General features: G+C 41.8%; 2 protein-coding genes across 2 annotated transcripts; one reads left to right on the top strand and one right to left on the bottom strand.

Annotated features, from left to right (window-relative positions):
* Nucleotides 1–8,213: 8,213 nt before the first annotated feature.
* On the top strand, nt 8,214–11,965 carry LOC142969465 (neuronal pentraxin-2). The gene is made up of 5 exons (XM_076109383.1): nt 8,214–8,903; nt 9,821–10,259; nt 10,890–11,143; nt 11,357–11,536; nt 11,756–11,965. Exons 1-5 carry the CDS (start codon nt 8,214–8,216, stop codon nt 11,963–11,965), a joined length of 1,773 nt encoding a protein of 590 aa, XP_075965498.1.
* Nucleotides 11,966–13,050: 1,085 nt separating this feature from the next.
* cyth2 (cytohesin 2) lies at nt 13,051–22,175 on the bottom strand. Its single transcript, XM_076109393.1, has 12 exons — nt 22,008–22,175; nt 19,671–19,821; nt 19,194–19,260; nt 18,989–19,107; nt 18,820–18,900; nt 18,485–18,597; nt 17,946–18,094; nt 17,735–17,846; nt 17,022–17,098; nt 16,321–16,392; nt 16,074–16,228; nt 13,051–15,886 (listed from the first exon to the last, which is right to left on the bottom strand). The coding sequence occupies exons 1-12, from the start codon at nt 22,072–22,074 to the stop codon at nt 15,799–15,801; spliced, it is 1,251 nt and encodes a 416-aa protein (XP_075965508.1). The 5' UTR covers nt 22,075–22,175; the 3' UTR covers nt 13,051–15,798.
* Nucleotides 22,176–22,344: the final 169 nt, after the last annotated feature.

Below are 22,344 nucleotides of genomic sequence, written 5' to 3'. Positions count from 1 at the left end.
TTTTTTAAGGCCATCCGCCCATTACAATAAGTGAAGAGGATGTCAGACCGTCTTATGTTTTGTCGGAGGTCAGCAGTGTTATTTTCACATGGATCTCCTCTGTGTCTCAGCTGCCAGTTTCTCCATTATCGCTTCGCAACATTACGGCAACCTAAATATTTCTCCAAGATTTGTGTGCCAGACGAGTTATACCATTTCAGATAAGAACAATGGGCTCCTCCAGTCCGAGTCACAGGTGTCAGAGCACTGAACAAACACGCGACAACAATGTTCCCTCGGCCGAGAGGACGATCAAGGGGAGGGGGACTGCTGCGGGGTCGAAGGATTGCAAGTCTGGATTTTATGGCAAAATGCTCATTCGGTTTTCCCTGTGCAGTCCTCCTTTGTTACAGCGAGATTACGGAGAAAACGTTGACCCAGATCAACTAATAGTATATGACACAAAGAAAACATTTCCAGTCTCTTGCTCATTAAGGCCACCCTGGTGTATTCTGTAATTTGTCAGAGGAGCTGCATTAGCTGCAGGAAAAGACAGAAAAGTGGGAGCTTTGTCCAAACTTTGTTTAGTTTGAAGGACTTTTAAAGCTTTGCACATTAATTCAAATTATTAAATAAAATACTGAAGATAAATAAAAGATCATTTGCGTGTGTGTATATTCTATCTTAATGTGGTTAAATTCTAAGACAAGTGTTGCTTGTTTCAGGATGCAACAGGAACAGTCTGCAGGTGGTTGGGAAACCGATACAGAAGATGCATTCATGCGGTTTGGCCTCTTTAAATTTCTTCAAATGGTTTGGAAGCAAACATTGCATTTAAAAAACATGAATTAACCATTAATCTCACGTGAGTCTGCAATAGAAGAATTATGATCTCCAACCATTTTGATAATTGATTACTTGTTTGAGTCACTTTTCAAGAAGAGGATTCACTCTGTAGAACATGATGGTCAGCTGAACAGCTTTGGGTTTCAGAACAATGCTCAGAAAAAAAGAATTGATTGTTGAGCAAATGATGGTGACTCTTTTTCTATTTTTTGACATTGCTGAACCAAAAAGAAAATTGTATTTAAATGATTCATGCAAGAATTCAAAGTAACAGCGCATTTTGGTGGTTTTGAAAGCATCTTGTTTTGTTTCATGTTTAAATGATGCCAGATATTCATGCATCTACTTCCTGCCTTTCTCTAGAGAATGAATGGTGCAACATTGCAGCTAAAACAGTACTCCAGCACTAAGTGAGCCTTTTCTTCTGCACCATCTCATCTTATTTCAACAAGTACATCAACGTCTTTGGAAATACTGAGGCAAATGCAATATAACCCCCCAAAAAAACACAACATGCTAAACCTGCGTGCCTGCGCATATGAACATGAATAAATAAGTTGGGTAATTACACAGTGGATGTTTTTCCTGAATATTTACTTTACGCTTTTTCCTAAGCACCCTGTCATTTGTTCACACGGTGCAGCGCAGTAACAGCTACCTGTTGATCTATCAGCTCCACTTCCATTTGTAAAACAGTAACACATAATTCAGCTACTTTGAAAAAAAAAAAAAAAGTTACATACCTTTTCTGATCTCATTGTGGGAAACGATAAAGGCTTCCTGCGCGTCTTTGAGTGCTAAATGAACAGTACAACACCCCCTCTTTTCTTCCCATTAGGCTACTTTCCCTCTCGGTTAGTTGGTGGGGGGTTGTTTCATCCAGCAGAGCACTAAATCTCCCCTCCACCCCTTTTTCACATGGCCCTCTCTCTCCTTTTCCTCCTCTCTCTGCCGCTCTACTCTCAGGAATCGGGGTCAGATATTTGGTGCCGTTCAGTACCTCTCCTCATTACTGAGCCGATTACAAACATGCCTCCACGCCCGCACAAACCGGCCAGGAAAAAAAAAAAACACCGACAAAAACCCCCGCCCAGTACAACCAGCTCCGTGCAGTTGGAAACCACAGTCAGCCTCCCATTCTGTGTCTCCCTCTCTCTCTGTCACTCGGGCAGAATAACAATGAGCCAACGGGACCTCGTCTGAATAGGAGCAGGAGAATAATGACTTGAACTTTTTAAGCCAAAGACAGAGCAGCACATGCAGGCCTATCGCTGGCCTACATACACCCGGACCTTCACATATTCCTGCTCCCCATTCTCAAAGGGGGGACACAAGTAGGAGGAGGAGGAGGAGGAAGAGGCCCTGCGTGGCCCTTCATTTACTGCAATAAAATGCTAAGAAGATTAAAGGCTAATGTATGAATAAAGGTGCTGGAGAGGTTAGAGTGGGGGGAAAGTCCTCAAAAGGTTTAGGGTCAATGGAAAGTAATGATGTACATTTACCCAAGAACTGTACTAAAACACAATTTTTATGTACTTATACTTCACTTGAGTACTTTCTTTTTTCCATACTTTATACTTCTACTCCACTACATTTCAGAGGCAAATATTGTACTTTTCTCTCCACTACATTTATTTGATTGCTTTAGTTACTTTGCAGATTAATACACTATATAAATATTCTCATAAATGATGATATACTATTATAGTTTAAGCCACCCAGCAGTATATAAAGTAATTACAATTAGCTCCACCTTTACCAACTGCAACACTAAAGTGATGCACACATTGATACCAAAATAAGTTTAATCCAGTAATATAATATATATTGAAGTGAACTATTTTACTTTTGGTACTTGCCACTGTGACACTACTAATACTTGTGTACTTTTACTTAAATTAGAATTAGAATTTCATTTTACTACAGGGTATTTGTACAATGCACTATTACTTTTTCGTCAGTAAAATATCTGAACACTTCCTCCACCCTGCTTGTAGATGATAGTTTTTCACACAGTGTTGGAAAGTATATTTACTCAAGTACTCAACTTTACCAGAGCTGTAACTCTGAGCTACTGAGGTCACTCTCACAGGCTGGAAATGCTAAAACTATGTATTTACTTATCATTTTGTTGGTCTTAAAGTAGTCTAATTTAATCACACATAGTCTAAAACACTGGAATCAGTTTATAATATAAGCACCGTGTTTAATTTCAGAATTTAAATCCCCTCCAGTTAACTGAATTGATATAGAGGTCATGACGTCAGTGTTCTCAATAGTAGCCCTGTACTTGTATTTTATGCTACTTTGTACTTTTACTCAACTACATTTCCGATTGAATATTGTACTTTTCATTGCACTATATTTATTTGACAGTTGCAGATTCAGATTGATAAAGTTATGATATAAAATATGACAAATAGTTTTCCAGTAAATTCAATTACCCAACAGTATATAGAATGCATGTACTATAACTGTCAGATAATTATAGTGGATGTAAGTATTTCCATCTAAAATGTGGTGCATCGGTTTCAAGTACAGTGTCTTGCACATTATGTGGATATGTACATAGAGCCCATAAAGCTAGAGTGGTGGACATCACTTGTGGTGCATTTAGGTGTCTCACTGAAGCTTTCCTTTGTTGCAGTTGCAGGTTTTCACCAGGTGGTGGCGATAGTGTGACATCATTTCCTGCAGCACCTCCCCTGCATCAGACCAACAGCTACAGTGGTGCAACACGTAGCTGACTGTAGACATTAAATCTGTATCTTTAAGACCAAAACAGGCCGGTAGAAACAAAAATACACCTTTATAAACGCATGTAATTCATAATGTTGACAATTTCCCTCAATGTTAAATAAAACCAATAATGAAACATTGAGCACAGCTATGTTCTACTCAGGTGTTACTTTACAGTCTTCACTGTCCAAACCTCACCTCATCACTGCAGCTCAGGGTCTCTCAAGACAACCTGCACTAAGATATTTTGTATGAATGGACACAACTAGAACAAGTCAAACCTACACCAAAAAAAACAGATCAAAGTGTCTTTACTCAGTAGCAGGGCGTCCAGGACCTTCTGTCAATTCAACAGACGAGACCTCATCTCTTTCCGTCATCAGAGTAGCCTCCAGTCTGCCAGCCACAGCAGATGATCTTTTGGGTTCTGGGTCACCTCGGTGTCGAGGCGAACACATTGGAATGTCTGTAGTCTGCCGTCCTTGGACCTGAGCCGTAAAGCCGTTTGTGTCGGCTTGCTTCCTCTCTGGGCCTAATTCACACGTGATAAGGAGATTGACAGACAGGAGAACCCAACTCATACTGACTTATGAAACAATAAAGATGACTCATACACACCTGTCACACATGTCCAAAAAGACAAAGACAGGTGTCAAAGTATTACCACACATAGAAATAAAGCTCTCTGCGAGGTCAAAACCAGTCCAAAACATACCTGAAAAATATGTCAGTTCTGAAAGTACAAATAATTTGCAAAACTAACTCTCTTCCGGGCACTGATGAGGGAAATCCATGTAAAAGTCATGATGCTCATTGATTTACAACATTAAACCTAAATAACAAATGAGAAGATGTAGGTAAAGGTGAGATAAATAAGGATTTACACAGTTTTAGACAACTGAGATGGGAAGATACTATTAATTAATATATATATATATATATATATATATATATATTAATATATCTATTGTCTGTCCTGTAATCAACATGCTGGCTCCATTAGCTGGTGTTGAGTGATTTTCTTTGACCTTAAATCAGCCATCTGCTGTCCTGCCGCTGCCTCTCTGGCTGTCAGTCAGACTGGAAGAGACGAGTAATTAATCAGGCCAATTACTCCCGTGCTGAGATCTAGGTGAGCTGTGTGACGTCTCGCTGGAGGAGCTGAGCCAATGATTGTGTCCTGTTAGAGAGGACAATTGTACATCAGAGGTCAAATAAAAATACAAAAAGTGTTCATTGTCAGAGAAGGATAATATATAACAAATATAAGCACATTTCCAGGATAAAAATGAAGACGATGGAGCAGCGAGTAGGATGTTAAAGAGGCAAAAGAGTCTGAGGAAAAGAGGAGGGGTCTTCCAAGAAAAACACAACAAAGCTGAAGGAGGGGAGGAGAGGAGGACGGGAGAAAAGAGAGGTAGAGACAACGAAGGAGGGATAGAAAGAGTTGAGCTCTTCTCTGGAGTAAATCTCTCTCAATCTGATCAGTGTGTGAGGTGGACTAACTCACTCCAGTGGACAAGGACTCAAAGGGGACTCACAGGTACTCACAGGTACGGACGCTTTTACCGTGTTGATTTAACTGAAACAGTGTGTTAATCTCGTCTTATATTAGCTCAAGTATTTGGACGAGGTGTAGCAGAGGACAGTTAAGAGTCGTAGTGTTTAACTTTGATCATTTAGAAGCAAAGAAACGTAAACCTTTTTTCAGTAAGAAATATGAACACTTTGTAATTAGTCAGTCATTCAAATATGACATGAAAGAACTTAGATTAGGAAGAAAGAAACATGAGTTTGGAGATTGTTGACGTCAGTTACTAAAAGCAACTGCGACTAAATGTAACTGAAGTTATCTCAATCCAGTTGAGAAATCTCCAATGATGTGACTGTCCGTCAGATTTGCATTTAACAAAAGACTTTCCTGAAAGAAATGGTTCACAGAACGAGGGATCCTTGCATGGTAATTCATGTATCTCTATCCAGCACTATGGAAAATAGAGGTACATTTATATACTTTCCATTTTCTACAAAATAGGATTCTTTTAGTTTTCAATGAAGATTAAGGACAAGGAAAGTTAACTGAAGGGTAAATGGAAGAGTTACACTTCAACACATTTTGTTTAATGGATCTTTAAGAGATCGGCTGCAGAGTTTGTTAGATTCCAACTAAGGGGCGATAAAAATCTGTCATGAAATACATATTTCTACTCACTGTCCTAATAGTGTAGCAGGCCATGAGAATGAACTAGAACGCAGGTGCAAGAGACAACAGTTTCTCTCTGTTTCTTAACAGAAGTGCAATATATTAAGAAAAACCTCTGCTGCCCATATATATCCTATCATATATATCCTATAATGGGCGACGTGACAATGTTAATTAAGATAGAAGTAAATAGCATTTAAAGCTTTTTTCATGATAATTAATGCTCCATTTTGCCTTATCTTTATTGTTCCAACTAGATTAATTCATTATTCAACATGTAATAAAACATACAAAATAGAATATAATGTAGCAGTGATGAGAAGATGCTCTATATGGACAGTAAACTTCCAAATCTGTTGTCTTGGCATCTCACAGATTTAAGTAAAAACACAAGAAAGACTATGAAGTGGATGAAGCACCAGCAATGAGAATTTAACAGGATGTGATTTACACTGAGGAAGGCTTTTCTTAAACCTAAAAAAAGTGTCTCAACTAATTTTGGGAGAACCACTCACCAGAGAAAATGATGTTGACATTGATCTTGTAATGCACCGGGACGTTTATAGCTTTAACGCCATCCATTCTTTGTCTAGAAATAATCAGTTTGTTTACAAAAAGAGAGTTCTCTATTCTGTTTGTCAGAGTTTTTTGATCACATGTCTAACTGCTGCTGTCAGTTTTTAATTTGGGACTAATCGCACAACTTAAATATCCACCTTGACCATATGGTGGAGGGATGTTGCACGAGCCCACTGCTCACCATGGATTACCCCCCCACCCCCACAGAAGCACGCGAGCTCACTCATCTCTGGTTAAGGTAGCCAACAACTGTGTGCAATTAGGTTAATTGAGTGACTTGTGGGTGATAAACTCAGGGCTAAACTGTGGTGATTGGGTGTGACACGGTTTTGTACCTCGACCATCTGTCTCTCCTGTAAGCCCCGTTCATCACAACAGGGACTGCAGAGACAGAATACATTTAAGTTCAAAGGCTGTTTCTTTATTATAATGATAAGTACAGTATAACACTGATGATTCTCAAGTAATCAAAACAAGGAATTATTTCTAAATTAATTCTGAGGTTCAATATAACATTTTTTAAATTGGCTTTTGTTGTTGGATTTTTATTCAGGCAGAAATGATCATTGTCGTACAACAGACTGTCTGTAGGTATTTTTCCACTCCGTTTCATTATTGATAAAGTACAGTGAATCATGTATGAACTTTCAACACACACACACACACACACACACACACACACACACACACACACACACACACACACACACACACATTGTGGAGGCTGGTCACTGTGAGCAACAGGTGGTCAGTGAGGTTTAGCTGCCACATCACGTGTGTGCCATTTCAAAATGCCGACCCTGTATAATGAAGGACATGTTACGGTGTTCAGAGGGGTCAGCCAGGCTTAATGATGCAGACATAGGGAATATAATGTGGAACCGCATGGACACATGGATGCTTAGGGATCATTATGGGATTTAGATTTTAAACAATGTACTGCTTTTAATCCCATCCTCCAAGTAAAAGACTTAAATAACCACCAAATTCCATTTGTGAACCGATTGAATGGATCTCTGCAGCCTTCCTTTTGGGCTTTAAGGAAGTCAAAACCATCAAAGTATGTACACACTTCCAACAAAGGTCTCGTGACATTGTGTGGTCCAGTCAGGATGTCACACTTGTGATTTGGACTAATCCTTGTCTGGACAGCCTCTGGTAGTTTGGGCACATGCCCGTGTCATGTAAGGTCACTGGTCAGACAGACTGCCGCTAACTGGGGCCAGAGACGTCCCGCTGAGGTGTTCATCCACCATCACATCCTGCTGGGAACAGAAGACCGTTCATATGCACCAGCCTGGTCTAAAAGTGTCTCTTTTTTTGTTTGAGGAAATTGACTATAACTAGAACAGCACAAATAAACAACAGACATGTCTGTTAATTAACTTGAAGATACAAATGCAGGACTCTGGGACAAAAGTATCAGATGAATGAAAATGTAATGCAAACCAAAACAGCATCAGCATTATAATTGGGAATAGAGCTGAATAAGCACATCGCTGACTCAATAAAAGTCTCCATAAAACGCTGCCTTTAGGACACATGATTGTGCTATTGTGTCCCTCCTATGTTGATGCTGCTAGAAAACCATAATCTAAAATCAGATTTTTTGTTTTACAGGTTTATTCCATTGTTCAGTGACGGTGGGAGAGAGGAAGCATCCGAAATAAAAATAAACGTGTGACAAAGAAGATAAAAGACAAAACTGTGATCTCTTCTTGTTATGAGTGGATACTCTGCCGATGGAGATCATGCTCCCTAATGTCTCCTCTGCGACATCAAAGAAGTCAACACAACCTTTTCTTTAATTGGCATCACACATTTTGAAGTGAAGCCAAGCTCCTTAGACTTACCGGCTGAACTGCAGATGCAGATTATGAGGAACTCTCCGTCTCCACACATGTTCCTTGTTTCCATTGGGTTTTCTTTACTTTCACTTCTCCTTTGCCCTTCAACTGCCAGCTCAGGGTCTGACTATGACTATGGAGCCCACCCACGCTTTGTTTGCACCCCTATTCCCGTGGACGCGGACCCTGCCTGCTTCCCTACAGGGGGTCCAGGTGTAGGGGCAGCAGGGCCCGGTGGACCAGGCCATCAAAGTGGACCTCCTGCTGGCTGGTGGGGGGCGAGCGAGGAGGCCAAAGCCACCATCCTCCACCTCAGGGAGAGCAATGTCCAGCAGAAAGAGACCATCCTGGACCAGAGAGAGACCATTAGAGAGCTGACGGCCAAGCTCGTCCTGTGCGAGGGCCTCGGACGAGGCGCGGCGCCTCACGACGACTTCCACGGCACAGCCTCACACCCCCAGCACGCGGGGGTGGCCGGCCATCACACGTACGATGACAACGGGCACTATGGCAACCAGCAGGGTCACCATGGAAACCTCATACCAGACTCACCGCACTACACCTCTGCGGGGGGGCAACGAGCCGACGGGGGCCACAGCATCAACCGCCAGGGGAAGGATAAACATGTGACACCGGGGGACATCACATCATCACCAGAGCAGACGGAGAGGATGCTGCAGGCGCTGAAGGAGAGGCTGGACAATCTGCAGGTGGGCAACGATGGGGGGGGGGGGGGGGGGGGACTTTTTCAATTTAGTGCTGGCAAACAAAACTAAAGGAAGGAAGCAAAGGTATGGGGTTAAAATAAAATATAATACAGTTGATTAATAGGAAAGAGGAAGTAGAGGGAGGCTTGTGATGTGCAGCGTGCCCTTATGTGTCTTTTCATTGTTTGGACACATTAATGCTGCCGTCACCGGATTGCTGAATAATCAAGTCCCAAAGTAGTATGCCCACTAAGTACAATTAATTACTTAATTAAAGCCACTCACCTCAGTGGGCCCCTCAGAGCGACTACAGGCTCAGAGGTGGACGTCACTGATGTAAGATACTCTTGCTTAATTCACTAAAGCATTGGATTGACTGGAGATTTCATTTTAGGTGGTCCTGTTGTCCCTTTAGTTACTCACTGTTTCTACTCTCTTGATATATCTATTTTGTCCTTTTTCTGCTCGCTCTTCTCCCTGAATCGTGATCACAGACTGACGTCAGGAGCTGTTGAGTGTGTAGAGGAGATGGGGGGGGGTGGCAGCACGAGTCTAACATCCGCAGTAATTATCGTAATCTCCCTCGACAGACTGGTAATCAGGGCATGCGCAACGACAAAGCCGGGATTACCTGAGAGGAAGAGAAGCAGAAGTAGATACAGGAAGACACAATTAATATCAGACTGTTGCTTTTGACATTGAAAGATTAATCGGGAATGTAAAGGCAAAGAAGTAAGAGACACACAAGTGCTCTCTTTGACTTGCAGGTGACAGACTATGACACATGATTCCTTGAGTTTGTGTCTATGTCAAAGCATCACTGATGCCTTTGTCCCCACTGTTGTAAATAGGAAGCACAGGGAAGGAAGTACTCATTGTTACCAATGCTTCACCTGTGTGTTCTTCACCTTCCTCAGCAGAAGAGGAACACGTCCATCACCTACTCCAGCTCTCTGAAGGAGCTGCTTCAGAGGAAGATCAGCGCTCTGGAGCAGCAGCTGCACCATCGCACCTCCTCCCTCAGCGGCCCGGACCACCACGATGAAGACAGCAGCCACAGAGACGACGGAGACCATCACGATGACGATGACGGACACCCAGATGACCACAAGGACGACCACAACGATGGCGATCACAGTGACAACAGGAACCACACCGACCATCCCGATGACGGCCACAGTGATGACCATCATGATGCAGACGCGGAGCACGATGACGGCCACCATGATGATGAACACCCCAGCAATGAAGCAGATAGCCACAGTTACCTTTCACACACAGGGTACAGAGAACCAGGGCCGCGGACTGGTTTCCACTCAAATAAACTGGAAGCGATGCTCAACCAGCTGCACCTCTCAGGTACACAACCAGGGTGGTAACATTTTAACATGCAATCACTCCTAACAGCCAATGAGTTATGACAACTTTAAACTAATGAAGCATCATTTGGTCCAAGTTGTGTTAGTAGCGTATTGTGCAGCTGCGTATGTTACCAAAGAACTTGCAGTGTGTGGAAGACACACACAAACTAGCTGCAAAACTTGTAATATCTGATTCTTTGGGATATTACATTAGCACATTTATCGACAAATAAAACAGATTTTTAAGTAACTTTCCCTCCATTTTTACAAAGTAATTCTTTATTTTGGATGGTCAATATTTGAAAATAAGTGTTTCTGTCATTATCTTCTAAGATTTTTATCAAAACCAAGATTGATATTTAAGACTTTTAAAATTCATTCTTGACCTTGGAAACGGCTGTTAACAAAACCAAAACAAAATGAGTCGTGATCAAAAGCTCCAGAACAGCTACTAAATGGAAGTTTAAGATCTTAGAAATTAAAATTTGAACATCTACAAATCAATTTCATGACGACTGGGCAAACTCAGACCAGGTTTCAGACCAGGACAGTTTCTAAATGGACCGTGACATGACTTTTGGCGAGATTGTTTTGTCACGGTACGATGTTATTTCTTTTTCAAAAACAGGACCCAGCAGGACAAAGTTTAAGAGTCCTGATGCCTTCCAGATCAGCTTCCCCATGAGAACCAACTACATGTACGGGCGGGTGAAGAGGACGCTGATGCAAGAGATCTTCGCTCTGACTTTGTGTCTTTGGATCAAGGCGGGCGTGGGGCCCGGCCTGGGGACGCCCTTCTCTTACTCGGCACCCGGACAGGCCAATGAACTGGTGCTCATCGAGTGGGGGAACAACCCCATGGAACTGCTGATCGATGACAAGGTGAGGGAGGATATATAGAAACAGTGCAGCACTCAATAACTGTCACACATATAATCCTGAACATTTAATGTCATAGGAAAAATGACAGACATATCTTAAAAGACTTACCTGCTGTCTAAGCAGCTTCACACCATCTTAAGTGTAGTTTCCTTTCTTCTAGACTTACTTGTATTACCCCAGGATGTGTTCATATCATTGTCTCACCATCCCCAGGCTGTGACGCTCCCTCTGTCCCTTGGGGATGGAAAGTGGCACCACGTGTGTGTGACTTGGTCAACACGGGATGGACAGTGGGAGGCCTACCAAGACGGAGTGCAGAGGGGGTCCGGGTTGAATCTTTCCCCCTGGCACCCTATCAAACCTGGAGGGGTCTTCATCATGGGACAGGAACAGGTAAAGACAAAGACATTTATTCTCTGTAGATGCACATTGCAGGAAGGGAGCCATTGAATGCAGAAAAATTAGAAATGTATTTGCTAAATATTAAAGAAATGCCCAACAAAGAGCTCTGAGCTTGAAACAATTACAGTTCTGGTTCTTCATGACATTAAACTCTTGTTTTAGAAAGCAATGATTACTGCTAATGGCGAATGCTCTCTCTTTCTCCTTCAGGACATTCTGGGAGGCCGTTTTGATGCCACTCAGTCATTTGTGGGCGAGATGTCGGACGTGCACATGTGGTCACATGTCCTCACTGCCAGCGACATCTACAGCCTGGCCTCCTGCGGCAGCCACCTCAGAGGAGACGTCATCGCTTGGTCCGAGTCAGAGGTGGCGCTTTTTGGAGGCGTCGTCAAATACCCATTTGACCCCTGTCACTAAAAGCCCATAACATGAGAACATTTACCGTAGATCAAAATGTGTGAGAATAAAACAAAAGTCCCTTTTGGCTTTCAGGAATATTTTTAGGATAATCACTCAGCGGCACCAACTCAATGCCTTCCTCTAAACTTAACCAGAGACCGTTTCTTTAATAAAAAGAAAAGTAACAAACAAGTAAACAAGTCTTATCTGTGTTGACAGAGACTTTGTAGGGACTTAGTGGACTTTGGGCTCTACTGTAATCATGAGCTGGAGTTTTATTTTAAACAGACAAGTGCTGTATGTGACATATTGTCATATTGTTAATAAGACTTACTACTGTGGGGTTTGTGATGAAATTAGCAGACCGTACACGTGTTCTGTTGTTAGTTTGGATGATAGTTATAGAAATGTGTTGAGAAATCAACTTGTAATCTGGATGCTCCTTGTGTGCCAGAAAATACAGCTAATTTACCAAAGAAGATGTAGAATTGATTTGTGTTACACGATTTTAAATAATGTATGTGTCATAGATGGATTGATGTTTTATTTTAGGAGAAATACTGCAAAGCTTGTCAGACTGAACTAAGAGTTTCACAGCCTCATTTTTTTAAACAAAACCCTTTCATATACTCTACAACGCATCCGCTTGTTCACTTAACACATCGCTGACATTTATCCCTTTTTTTTCTCCTCCCAATATTTTTGATTTATCCATTTGAAATTGTGTATTTTGTGAGATCAGGTCACTGTGGCTTCTTAATTCCTTACATGATCTGGCCTTGACTGTATATTTGTTAATGTACTGTATATAAAACTCTGAATTTAGGCCAGGTTAGATTTTTGACTTCACAAATTGTGTGTGTGAGTGACTTGTTTTTTATGTTGTGAAAATGTAAATAAAGGTATAAAAACAGTTGTTTGTCATCACTTGAGGAAGTCAATCCCAAACCTGACACAGGTCAACTGTTCCAACGTGCTCACATTGCTTACATGCTGATGCTCGGCAGGTATAACGTCAGCGTTATTTCTACGTCCACCATCTTGGTTTAGTGCGTTAGTGTGCTAGAATGTCACCAAAGTTAAAACACATACAGCAGCCCATCACCTGTTTACCATTTATTGTTACACAGTAGTTTACTGGCACCAATGTATCGTTTTCAGTTTGCTACATTTACAGATGATCTATCCATCTTCACCTCACAGTAAATAAAAATAAATAAATACAAAATTAACACTTTCTGAAAAAGGTGGAATCAGAAAAAGAGGTCCAGTTTCAATCTGATCATTTCAGTGTTCAATATTTAGTTTGAATGGAAATATTTGTTGTCCTAACTGTTTTGTTTTTTTGGCAACTTTGCACTTCAAGAATACCCAGAAGGCGAAGGCCTACAGACAGTCCATGCTTTGTGTGGATGCACTCACATGGAGGTTTAAAGTTAGGCCCTTTGTCAGTTTGATGAAGTAGGAAAGTAAAAGGCAATCCTTGATCTGTATTTTAAAGACTAATCACTTGCTGCGTCTTTAAAACCAGCTCTACGTGTTCTGATCAGAGAGAAAAGACCTCATTCCACTTTAACAACATGATCTCTATCAGGTGAACAAATACGGTACATGTTGTTAAAAAGAAACTGCTGAAGCTGGCCCTGACCAGGTGGTGGCGTTTTACAGTATTTCTACACAGTTCATGGTTCATCCTTCATCATATTGCAGTGTGTGACGTCGTCAGTAGAGGGTGATACAGAGTATTGTCAGTCAAAGTAACAGCATTTTCTCGAAAATGCTAAAAATTGATAAAGTGCAGTAGACAAGTATTTCAACGACTATTTAAAATGCCAATTCAACAAACTACTAGTAATAAGTTCATGAACTGGATGTCAAGCAAAGCTATCACTGGACACAAATCTAGACTTGTTACCGATTCATTACATCTGGAAATTGTACTATTATATAATGAATCAAGGCTTTGTTAGTGCTCCTTGTTTTTCTTGTCTCTTATCACTGTGGTATGACGCAAAAGTTGTGAACAGCTTCGTCACACTTCAAGTGGACACTGGGCAGAAAGTAAAAGTGGATGATAGTTTAACAGAGTGTGAGACTCACTACTGCTTGTGCTTTACAGAGTCCGGTTTGTACCCACAGGGTGGTGCAGAGATAACTCAGACTACTAAACATCGCCTAAATATCTTCTCATTTTCCAATGAAACTAATATTCTAAACAATTTCATCTACGCATAAATCAACCTCCATATCAAATGCAATTCTTCCGTGTCAACAGGGAACACTAACACTTTTCAAATCAGTGCACTAGCATGATCAGCGACGCGTCGGTACCTACGACCGACACCTCAATTTATCTACATGCAGTCCTACAGTAGCTCGTACAAAAATCAGATTTTAACAAAAGATAAAGAATAAATTAAATCATTTCTATGTGTATCGTAAACAAATATGCTAACTATTTACAAAAAAAGTATACATCGTAATGAGCTGCCTTTGTGATTTCTTTAAATCTCACTCTAGCGGACAGGCCGAGCTCTAACAGTTGAATGTCTGACAGAGTTATTGTGAGAAAGATGTCAATGTTCGTCGGCGAGAAGGAAATGATTCGTGGTGCGCTCAGAACATTACGTACGAGAGGACGCGATCGCTGCTCAAGAGTGGTGTGAAGGATTTGTAAACAAGCCTACGGACTGGAACTACAGTTTACTCTGCTATTGCTCAAACATGTAAAAAAAAAAAAAAAAACATGCTGAAGAAGACATATAATATATATTGTCTCAGTAAAATGAAACAAGCAGCTGTCTGGAAGTTGAGGAACAGCTGTCTCCGTTAACTCTGCAGGTGAAGCAACCTTTCTGCCTCGAGAAACGACCATATTTGAAGATCAACAGTGATGAACAGTGACATTTTCCTCACATAATGGTTTCAGTGAAGTCACGAGCACGTTGTGTCAGAGCCAGCAGTACTATAGGAAGCAATGGGCACGTCTCTCATCAGGAGCTGCTTTGACGGATTCCTCTCTGACCAACATTGAATAAAATTAAATCTCGTTAGTGTTTGAATAGTGCGTTCACATTTTTTTCTGGGGGGGGGAAGCACGTCAAGAAAAGGCAATTTCCCATTCAGGCAGCGTCGACACGTGTGAAAGATGACTTCACAGGAAGCGAAGCTGCTTGCTCCCCTTAATAAGACCATATTCACACTAATGCAGAGAGATGTCAAAAAGAGACGTCGTTTCCAGATAGTCTCAAAGTATGTCGTGCATAACAAGTAGTATTAAATTAATAAGCATGCACAAGCTGCATTAACGTTTTGTTTGTGGTTTACGGAGAAACTGTGAAGGAGGAAGTAGGAAGTAAAAGAGTAAGATTCTCACAATTAAATTCAGAGACCGAAAATCATGAATCCTCCATTTCCCCAGCGTTTGCTTATTTGTCCACGTTGGGTAAGCAGGATTGAGAATGCTTTTTTTGAAATCACACACAGTGTGGATATGGTCTAAGACACATTTCACAGTTTACTTAAATGCTGAACGAGAGAGGAATGTGGTGAGAAGACGGGACAGACGGCGCTCCGGCTGTGCAGAACAGCGGTAGTGTAAGAAACAAGATTACAAGAGGCGGCCACAGTGGGCCAACGCTTCACTCTGGGTGTGGCTTTCAAGAGTCTAGTCGAGAGGACAGCAAGGAGTCCTCCTATCGGGGGGAGGATGCATTCTTGGGGACGGAGGAAAGAGGGGTAAGTAAAACTGATGAACGGGTAGTGAGGAGCAAGGATGAAAACCTGTGTCCAGGGTTGGAAGGAGGGATGAGAAGGACAAAGGAAGACAGGGAGAGGATGAAGGGAATACTCTAGGGTTGTTCCTCCTTCTTCTTCAGAGATATACGTTTCTTCCTGGCAGCGAGCATTTCATAGAAGGGATCAACACTGACAGCAGATCTGTATAAGTGACAAAGAAACACTATTGAATTGTGTGGATCACGAAAATATACAGTTGAAAAGACCAGACAGCATTTAGGATGTTTAAATTAACAAGAGGGGACCTCTTCCTCGGCTAAAATGTCTTACTGGTCTACCACTACCCCCATTTTTCTTGTGACATTATCCTTCATTTGTATTTCCGTACTTGATGCTGTGGATCCATTCATCCTTCTCCTCGGGTGTCGGGGCGGAGATACGATACACATTGTGGTTTCCTTCCACTACTCTCCCATCGGCCTCCGTCTTACACGCCTTAATCAGCTGGCCACGGTTGTTTGGGATGTACAACTCAAAACAGTTCTGTTGGGAGGAAGGAAGGGGAAATTTGATGAACAATCACACACTCTAAATTTGTAAAAAGCACAATTATGATAATTACATATATAACTTACAGGTTTTCTTGGGTCTTCTACCTCCCGGATGCTGAGGTTTTCCAAAGGAATGATACCTCGCGGCTCCTTATCCTGTTAGTGAAACACGCAATCACAGCAGATTAGAGCCGCAAGAGTTATTGCAACATTCAAGTGCCTTTGTTTAAAGAAAAAGAGATAATCCTCTATTAGTCACAGCGGGGACATCTGCAGAACTACAGCAGCAAAGGATAAAGTGCAACAACAAGAGGCATCAGTAAAAAACTAAACAAGTACAATGAATAAGTAAATATACAGTTAAAATCTAATAAATGAGTAAACCAAAAAAGTTAAAGAAGATATCCTCCTGGAATATGAGTTTGTGTTGATATTGTTACGGCAGTACGTTTGTGATATGTTGTCTCTCAGACCAGTCTGACTTGCGTCTCTTTTGTTACTTTTGTGTTTGGGCTACCAAACCACTTTGCCCTCTCGGGATTAACACAGTTATGAGTTCAGTAACTTCCTTAAAGATACCGTGTAGTATTTACCCCTCGGCCTCAAATAAGCTTCAACAGATGATCACAATTTCCCAGCGGCCTTGCAATCCTAAACATCAGCACATTTTATTGCAAGATAACAAAACAATGCCACTAATTATTTTGCTTTTTTAAAATATAATTAGAAAAGCCAATGCACGTAAAGCAGCAACATCCTGTTAGGACAGTTTCATTCAGACTTACTGTGGTGTATTCAAAGTAATAAAGGCAGTTGTCTGTGAGAATGAACCATCGTCGTTTCCAGGTTTTCACTCGTCCCCCTGAAACACAAGAGCAGAGTCATGTCACTGAGCGAGAGGAGGGACAAAAAGATTTCCTTCGGTGGTCAAAGTTGAAAGGATACTATTCTACAATTTCTACATTCTTACAGCTAACTAAGGGGCTATTTATTAAAACTACAACAACTGTAAGTACATACCTCCTGAGAAAAGAAGCAGCGGCAGTAGAGGGTGGAAGCAGAGACAAAGGGGACCAGAGTATTTAGAGGAAGACAGAGGACAAATAGAGAAAGAGAGACGGACGGGGAGGAGGAAGAGAAAGAGATTAATTAGTGACACAGAGATCAGGGTCCCGCCATGCAAAAGAAAATCAGATTTTGCCATGACGGAAGAAAAAGCGAGTCTCTTGTTCACCATCATGCTATGGCAATGTTCAAATGCCACAACACAGAGCTGTTAGTCCAAGTGGAGGCAAAGAGCCAGCAAACCTCAGACAACAGGGCCGGCTCATCATAGCACAAAGCCTGAAGACGGAACAAAGTACACGACTCGCATACAGAACACATCACTGTCCTTTCTCTGTGGAAGTTTACAGTCCTGACATCCGTAATAATTGTAAGATCAGTATCAACCGAGTCAACGTGAAGGGTAGAAGTACTCTCACTGGCATCATCTCACCAAGTTTCAGAAGCCAGCCCTCTCTGTCCGGGTTAAAGAAGGTGTGCGTCAGGTCGTTGCCGTCGTCTTCTGGGATCTTGAAGGGCTCATTTTTAATGCTTTCGTAGAGATTCTGTAATAACACATAAGATGATAAAATATCTTCACTGGCTACATTTTAATTGTCACTTATCCATCTCCAAAGGGAAACATAACGCAGAGCTCATCGTACTCTGAGCAGGTCCTCGGGCAGGTCTCCTCCCTCGTTGATGCCTCGGTTCATGGAGATGAAGCGGTCCAGTCCGGGTTTGTCCCTCACGTTTGGGTTGTGGAGGCTTGTATTCAGCATAATGATGGCAAACGACAGCACGTAACACGTGTCTGCGAACAGGAGAGACATGCAAAAGAATGCACGGCGCTGAATTTATGTTCTGCACAAAAACTAAAAGGATACAGCTGAACCTCATCTCAAACAATTTAAGGACATAATGAATGAAACCCAGAAAAAACAACTGAAAATGGTACAACAGAGAAGCCATGTTTGCAAATTGGCAGACTCTGCATGCTTTCATATCTAGTCATTTCTGGTAAAGGGCTTGTTGTTTGTGTGAGTGCACGCCTTATGAGAAGTGCCCCTTCCTGCAATACGTCATAGGAAAATAAAGCTCGATTCAAGGAGACGGCTGCCAACCGCACACAGAGGTCGTCCCACATTAGGTTGGTAACAGAGACTACACCACATGAGATGCATTGTAACGCGTTTGTGTTTACCGGTGCTCTGGAAGACACCGGGGTTGCAGTGGCAGTATCTCTGAGCGAAGGCCTCCATCATTCTGTCGATCTTCTGCGCTTCACCAGGCAAACGGAAACTCCACAGGAACTGTCTGCAGAGAACAGGTCGAGGTTTCGGTCAAGTCAGGGAGAACAAATTTGGCAATCAATGCAGAGTTAGACAGTCACTACAGCTATCTTGCACCCCCCCCCCCCCCCCACCCGACCTGAAGGGACAATGAGAGTGGGACTTTCCATCACGGAGAAGGTTTGTTTATCGGAGTCAATGCCAGGACACTAATCAAGAGATTCCATACACACCAAACATAGTTTACCTGAGGGCCTGCACGAGGTTGAGATCAGTAAACTCATGGAGGTCAACGAAAGCCTGAAGAACTTTGAGGTTGAAGTCGTCCCTGCAGAACAGCAACAGAGAGATCACAGTTACAAATGGCTGATACACAAAAAGAGGAAAAGGACGGGGGATATTTTAAGACCAATCACCTTTCTCCGAGGTAATCTCCTATCGCGGTCTTGTTGAGGCCTTCTCCTTTGTAGAGAAACTGGGCGACGTCCTCTGAAGTGTGTCTGAGCAGCTCATTCTCCACCAGAAACACAATGCCCTGTGGAGAGGGGGAAGAGTCCGTCACTACACAGCCGAGACAGAGTGAAGGCGGAGGAGGCATGTACAAGCATCCGAGAGTTTTACCTTTTTGGGGTCCATATTGAATTTCTTCCTTCCCATTGCCACGTGCCTACTTTTCTGAAGAGTTTTACTGCAGAGAGCAAAAAAGTGAAATTCAATAAGAAAGACCGGCCCTCGTAGCATTCATGTTACATCTCCTTAACAATAATTATAACTGCTGGGAATAACAAATCACTGAAGATCACAAGAAAATGAAACACCAAGGTGGGTGCTGGGCTTTGTTGGTTTGATAATATCTACAACAGTGAGAGAAAGTCACATTGGGAGGATGACAAGTTCTAAATCAAAAGGAATGTGACCAAATGAGACCAATCCCAGTGAACAGAGTGATAAAGTTGACAAACTGCAGTGATAATGTATTTGGGAAATAAAAACTTGTGCACACTGTGGTGATCAAGTAAGCCGACTCTTGTCCTTTTGGCCGGATCCGATATTGCTTCGAGTATTGTAGCAATGGTACTGTGAGCATTTTTGTCTTACCTGCCCTCTGTGCTGGTCTCCAGCCCCTCCACCTCCAAAATCGCCTCTCTTAATTCCTCTCGGAGCCTCTGGATCTCCTGCAGCAGGACGCCCTTCCTCCTGCGGATGTCCTCCAGCTCAGAGCGCTCCTCTGGGCTCAGGTCTACGGGGACTGGAAGGGAAGAGAAGAAGAATGACTCCACTACTGCTGCAGATATAACACGTGGTGACTGTGCCCTAACAATATAACAAGGCAGACTGTGTCTTTATTGGTAACATAAAAACAAAAAAAATCAAGTACAACTATTTTGAGAACTGCATTGTTACTCCGTCTATCAATATCTTACAGTGGAGAGGAGCGGAAGAAGCAGTAGTAACTTAGCAGAGGTGAATACAACACGTACAGTGGAAAGGAACTGGGAGAGGATAAAATTGCCTCTTAATTTTGAATCAGTCACACTACTACTACACCGCACTTTCAAACATTTTGCCTTCGTCGGTCCCTTTCTTGTCCTTCCTCCTCTTTCCCTTTCATATTCCCGTATCTCCTTATTGCACCCGTTTGTGCAATCTGTGAAAAGAATACAGAAACTCTGCAGCCTCCTGTTCTGTCATTTCAATAACATGTATGAGAGCATTACCACTGTCTACTGTCTGAGCTGTGACACACCGATGAGCATGAGGCTACTGTAAAACTCAAAGTCAGAATTTTAAAGAATTTCTCCCACAAATACACTGCAATGAGAAACATCTATGGTTTGGTTCCAAAAGCCGATATCAGCTCATCAAATAAGAAATATTGCTCCTCACTATCGGTATCAAGGCGGGCGATTAGTTTAAGTTGTATTTACTGAGTGATGAGACATCCTCTCAGAGATTTCAGTCACAACTTAATTAATCATAATTAAGGTGAATGCATTTGTATTTGTTCTGCTCACTGTGAACTGTTTTCATAGCAGCTACCTACCACTGGAGAAGTAGTCCCTTTTAAAAAGTGTTCAAAGTGGGGAACTGCAATCTGTCTAGACTGAATGCTGCTCCATCATTCACACGATCACATTTTAGATGTGGGCAAACAGGCTAGTGCCACACAGTGTATTTAGATGTTGTCGACTGAAGGATTTTTATGGCATGAACACTTTGATACAATCAATTCTATAAAACCAGTTATGAGGGATGTAGCTAAAGATAACATTAGGCTAAGTGATACATCGATCACAATCATATTAATCAGACATCGTCTCAGGAAATTCACCAACTGTAAAATCATATTTGTTTTTCATGGTTTCGAAGGCTGTTGTACCCAAACCTTGACTGCTTGTTTGGTCAACGTATCAATTTACATTTATAAAAATTGCTGGCGTATATATATTTTTTCTGACAACTCAAATAAACTGAGATAGACTATAAACCCAGTTGCCAGTTTACACATAGATCAAACGTAGGCAGTCTAAAAGGTCAGTCCTGCACTAAATCCCAGTTCTTCCATAATAAATATTCCAGGCCCTGTTAGAGAGATGCTGATTCAGCTGTACTGTCACCTTGCAGAATATATCAGACAAAATATTAGAAACACATCAAAGCATAAAGCAATAGAGACTGTAGTCTCCGAGCCATTAATCCGTGACTATCAACTTGAATCAACAACTCGACTTTCAGTTGAACAAAAACATAACTTTCATATTGCTGAGCTGGTGTAATAGACTTTAGCTAGGTGTACCATATAAACTAGCAACTGTGTGTGGTGTCTTAAAGCTCCATTATAAAGTCACATTTTGCACAAAACATTGTGATTTATTTTAAACCAAACCACCCAGATCAAGAGCTCAAAGTTGCACCCAAAGCCTCCCAGACCAGCGTGTTTACTCAGCTAAACAAACAGCTGCTCTAAAACAAAACCAACCACGCCCACAGTCTGGATCAACAGGACGGTCTGATTCATACAGCAGTCAGGGTAGCGATAGGAGGAGGGTGACGGTTTCATTAGTAAAACAATGCCGACTTTAACAAGTCTTGTGCAACCTGAAGGCTGGTCAGGGTGTTAGCACATATGCCCACCGGCGTTAGCTAAAACGTTAGCCCCGAGCACAGTGAAACAATCAATATTTAGTTGTCGTCAGGCTAAGCTAATGCATCTTTATGGCTTATTTTAACCAAGTGTGGTTTGCGTGTACACCCATACTTCTCGGAAAAGATGCCAGAGGTATATATATGGTCCATCATGTAACGTTAGATGTTAAGCGGAATGATCTCCGTGTCACACCTGAGCAAATAAACTGAGCCTTGCTACAGCTAGCCACAGTTAGCTAGAGGTAGCCAATGCAAATAGAGCTATTTAGTAACGTTCAGCCCACTTACTGTAGTCCAGGTCATCCATTTTTGGCGCTTTACTTTTAGGCATCAATATTTCAGAGTCGACTGTCATTCAATATCAGAAAACTAGGGATATATGTATAAATATATCCTAAAAACTTAAGTGAAAAAATAGACAACCCCTGGTGTCGAAATGTTGGGCCGGAGACAAAGAAGGTGGCGACACCGGAAGCGCTGTCTGACTCTTCCGGTCAGTTGCTTTTCAAAATAAAACACTTGAAGTTGGACATACAATATAATATAAATACATTTTAAAAGTAAACTTTTACATCTTGTAAAAAAAACACTCTGAAGTGTCTGGATGTTTCCAGCTAGCTGCACA

The sequence above is a fragment of the Anarhichas minor genome, unplaced genomic scaffold (genome assembly GCF_050575085.1).
Source record: "Anarhichas minor isolate MPS153535 unplaced genomic scaffold, ASM5057508v1 ptg000041l, whole genome shotgun sequence".
Taxonomy (NCBI): domain Eukaryota; kingdom Metazoa; phylum Chordata; class Actinopteri; order Perciformes; family Anarhichadidae; genus Anarhichas; species Anarhichas minor.
Note: the sequence above shows the minus strand (reverse complement) of the source record. Positions and strands in the feature narration are given on the sequence as shown.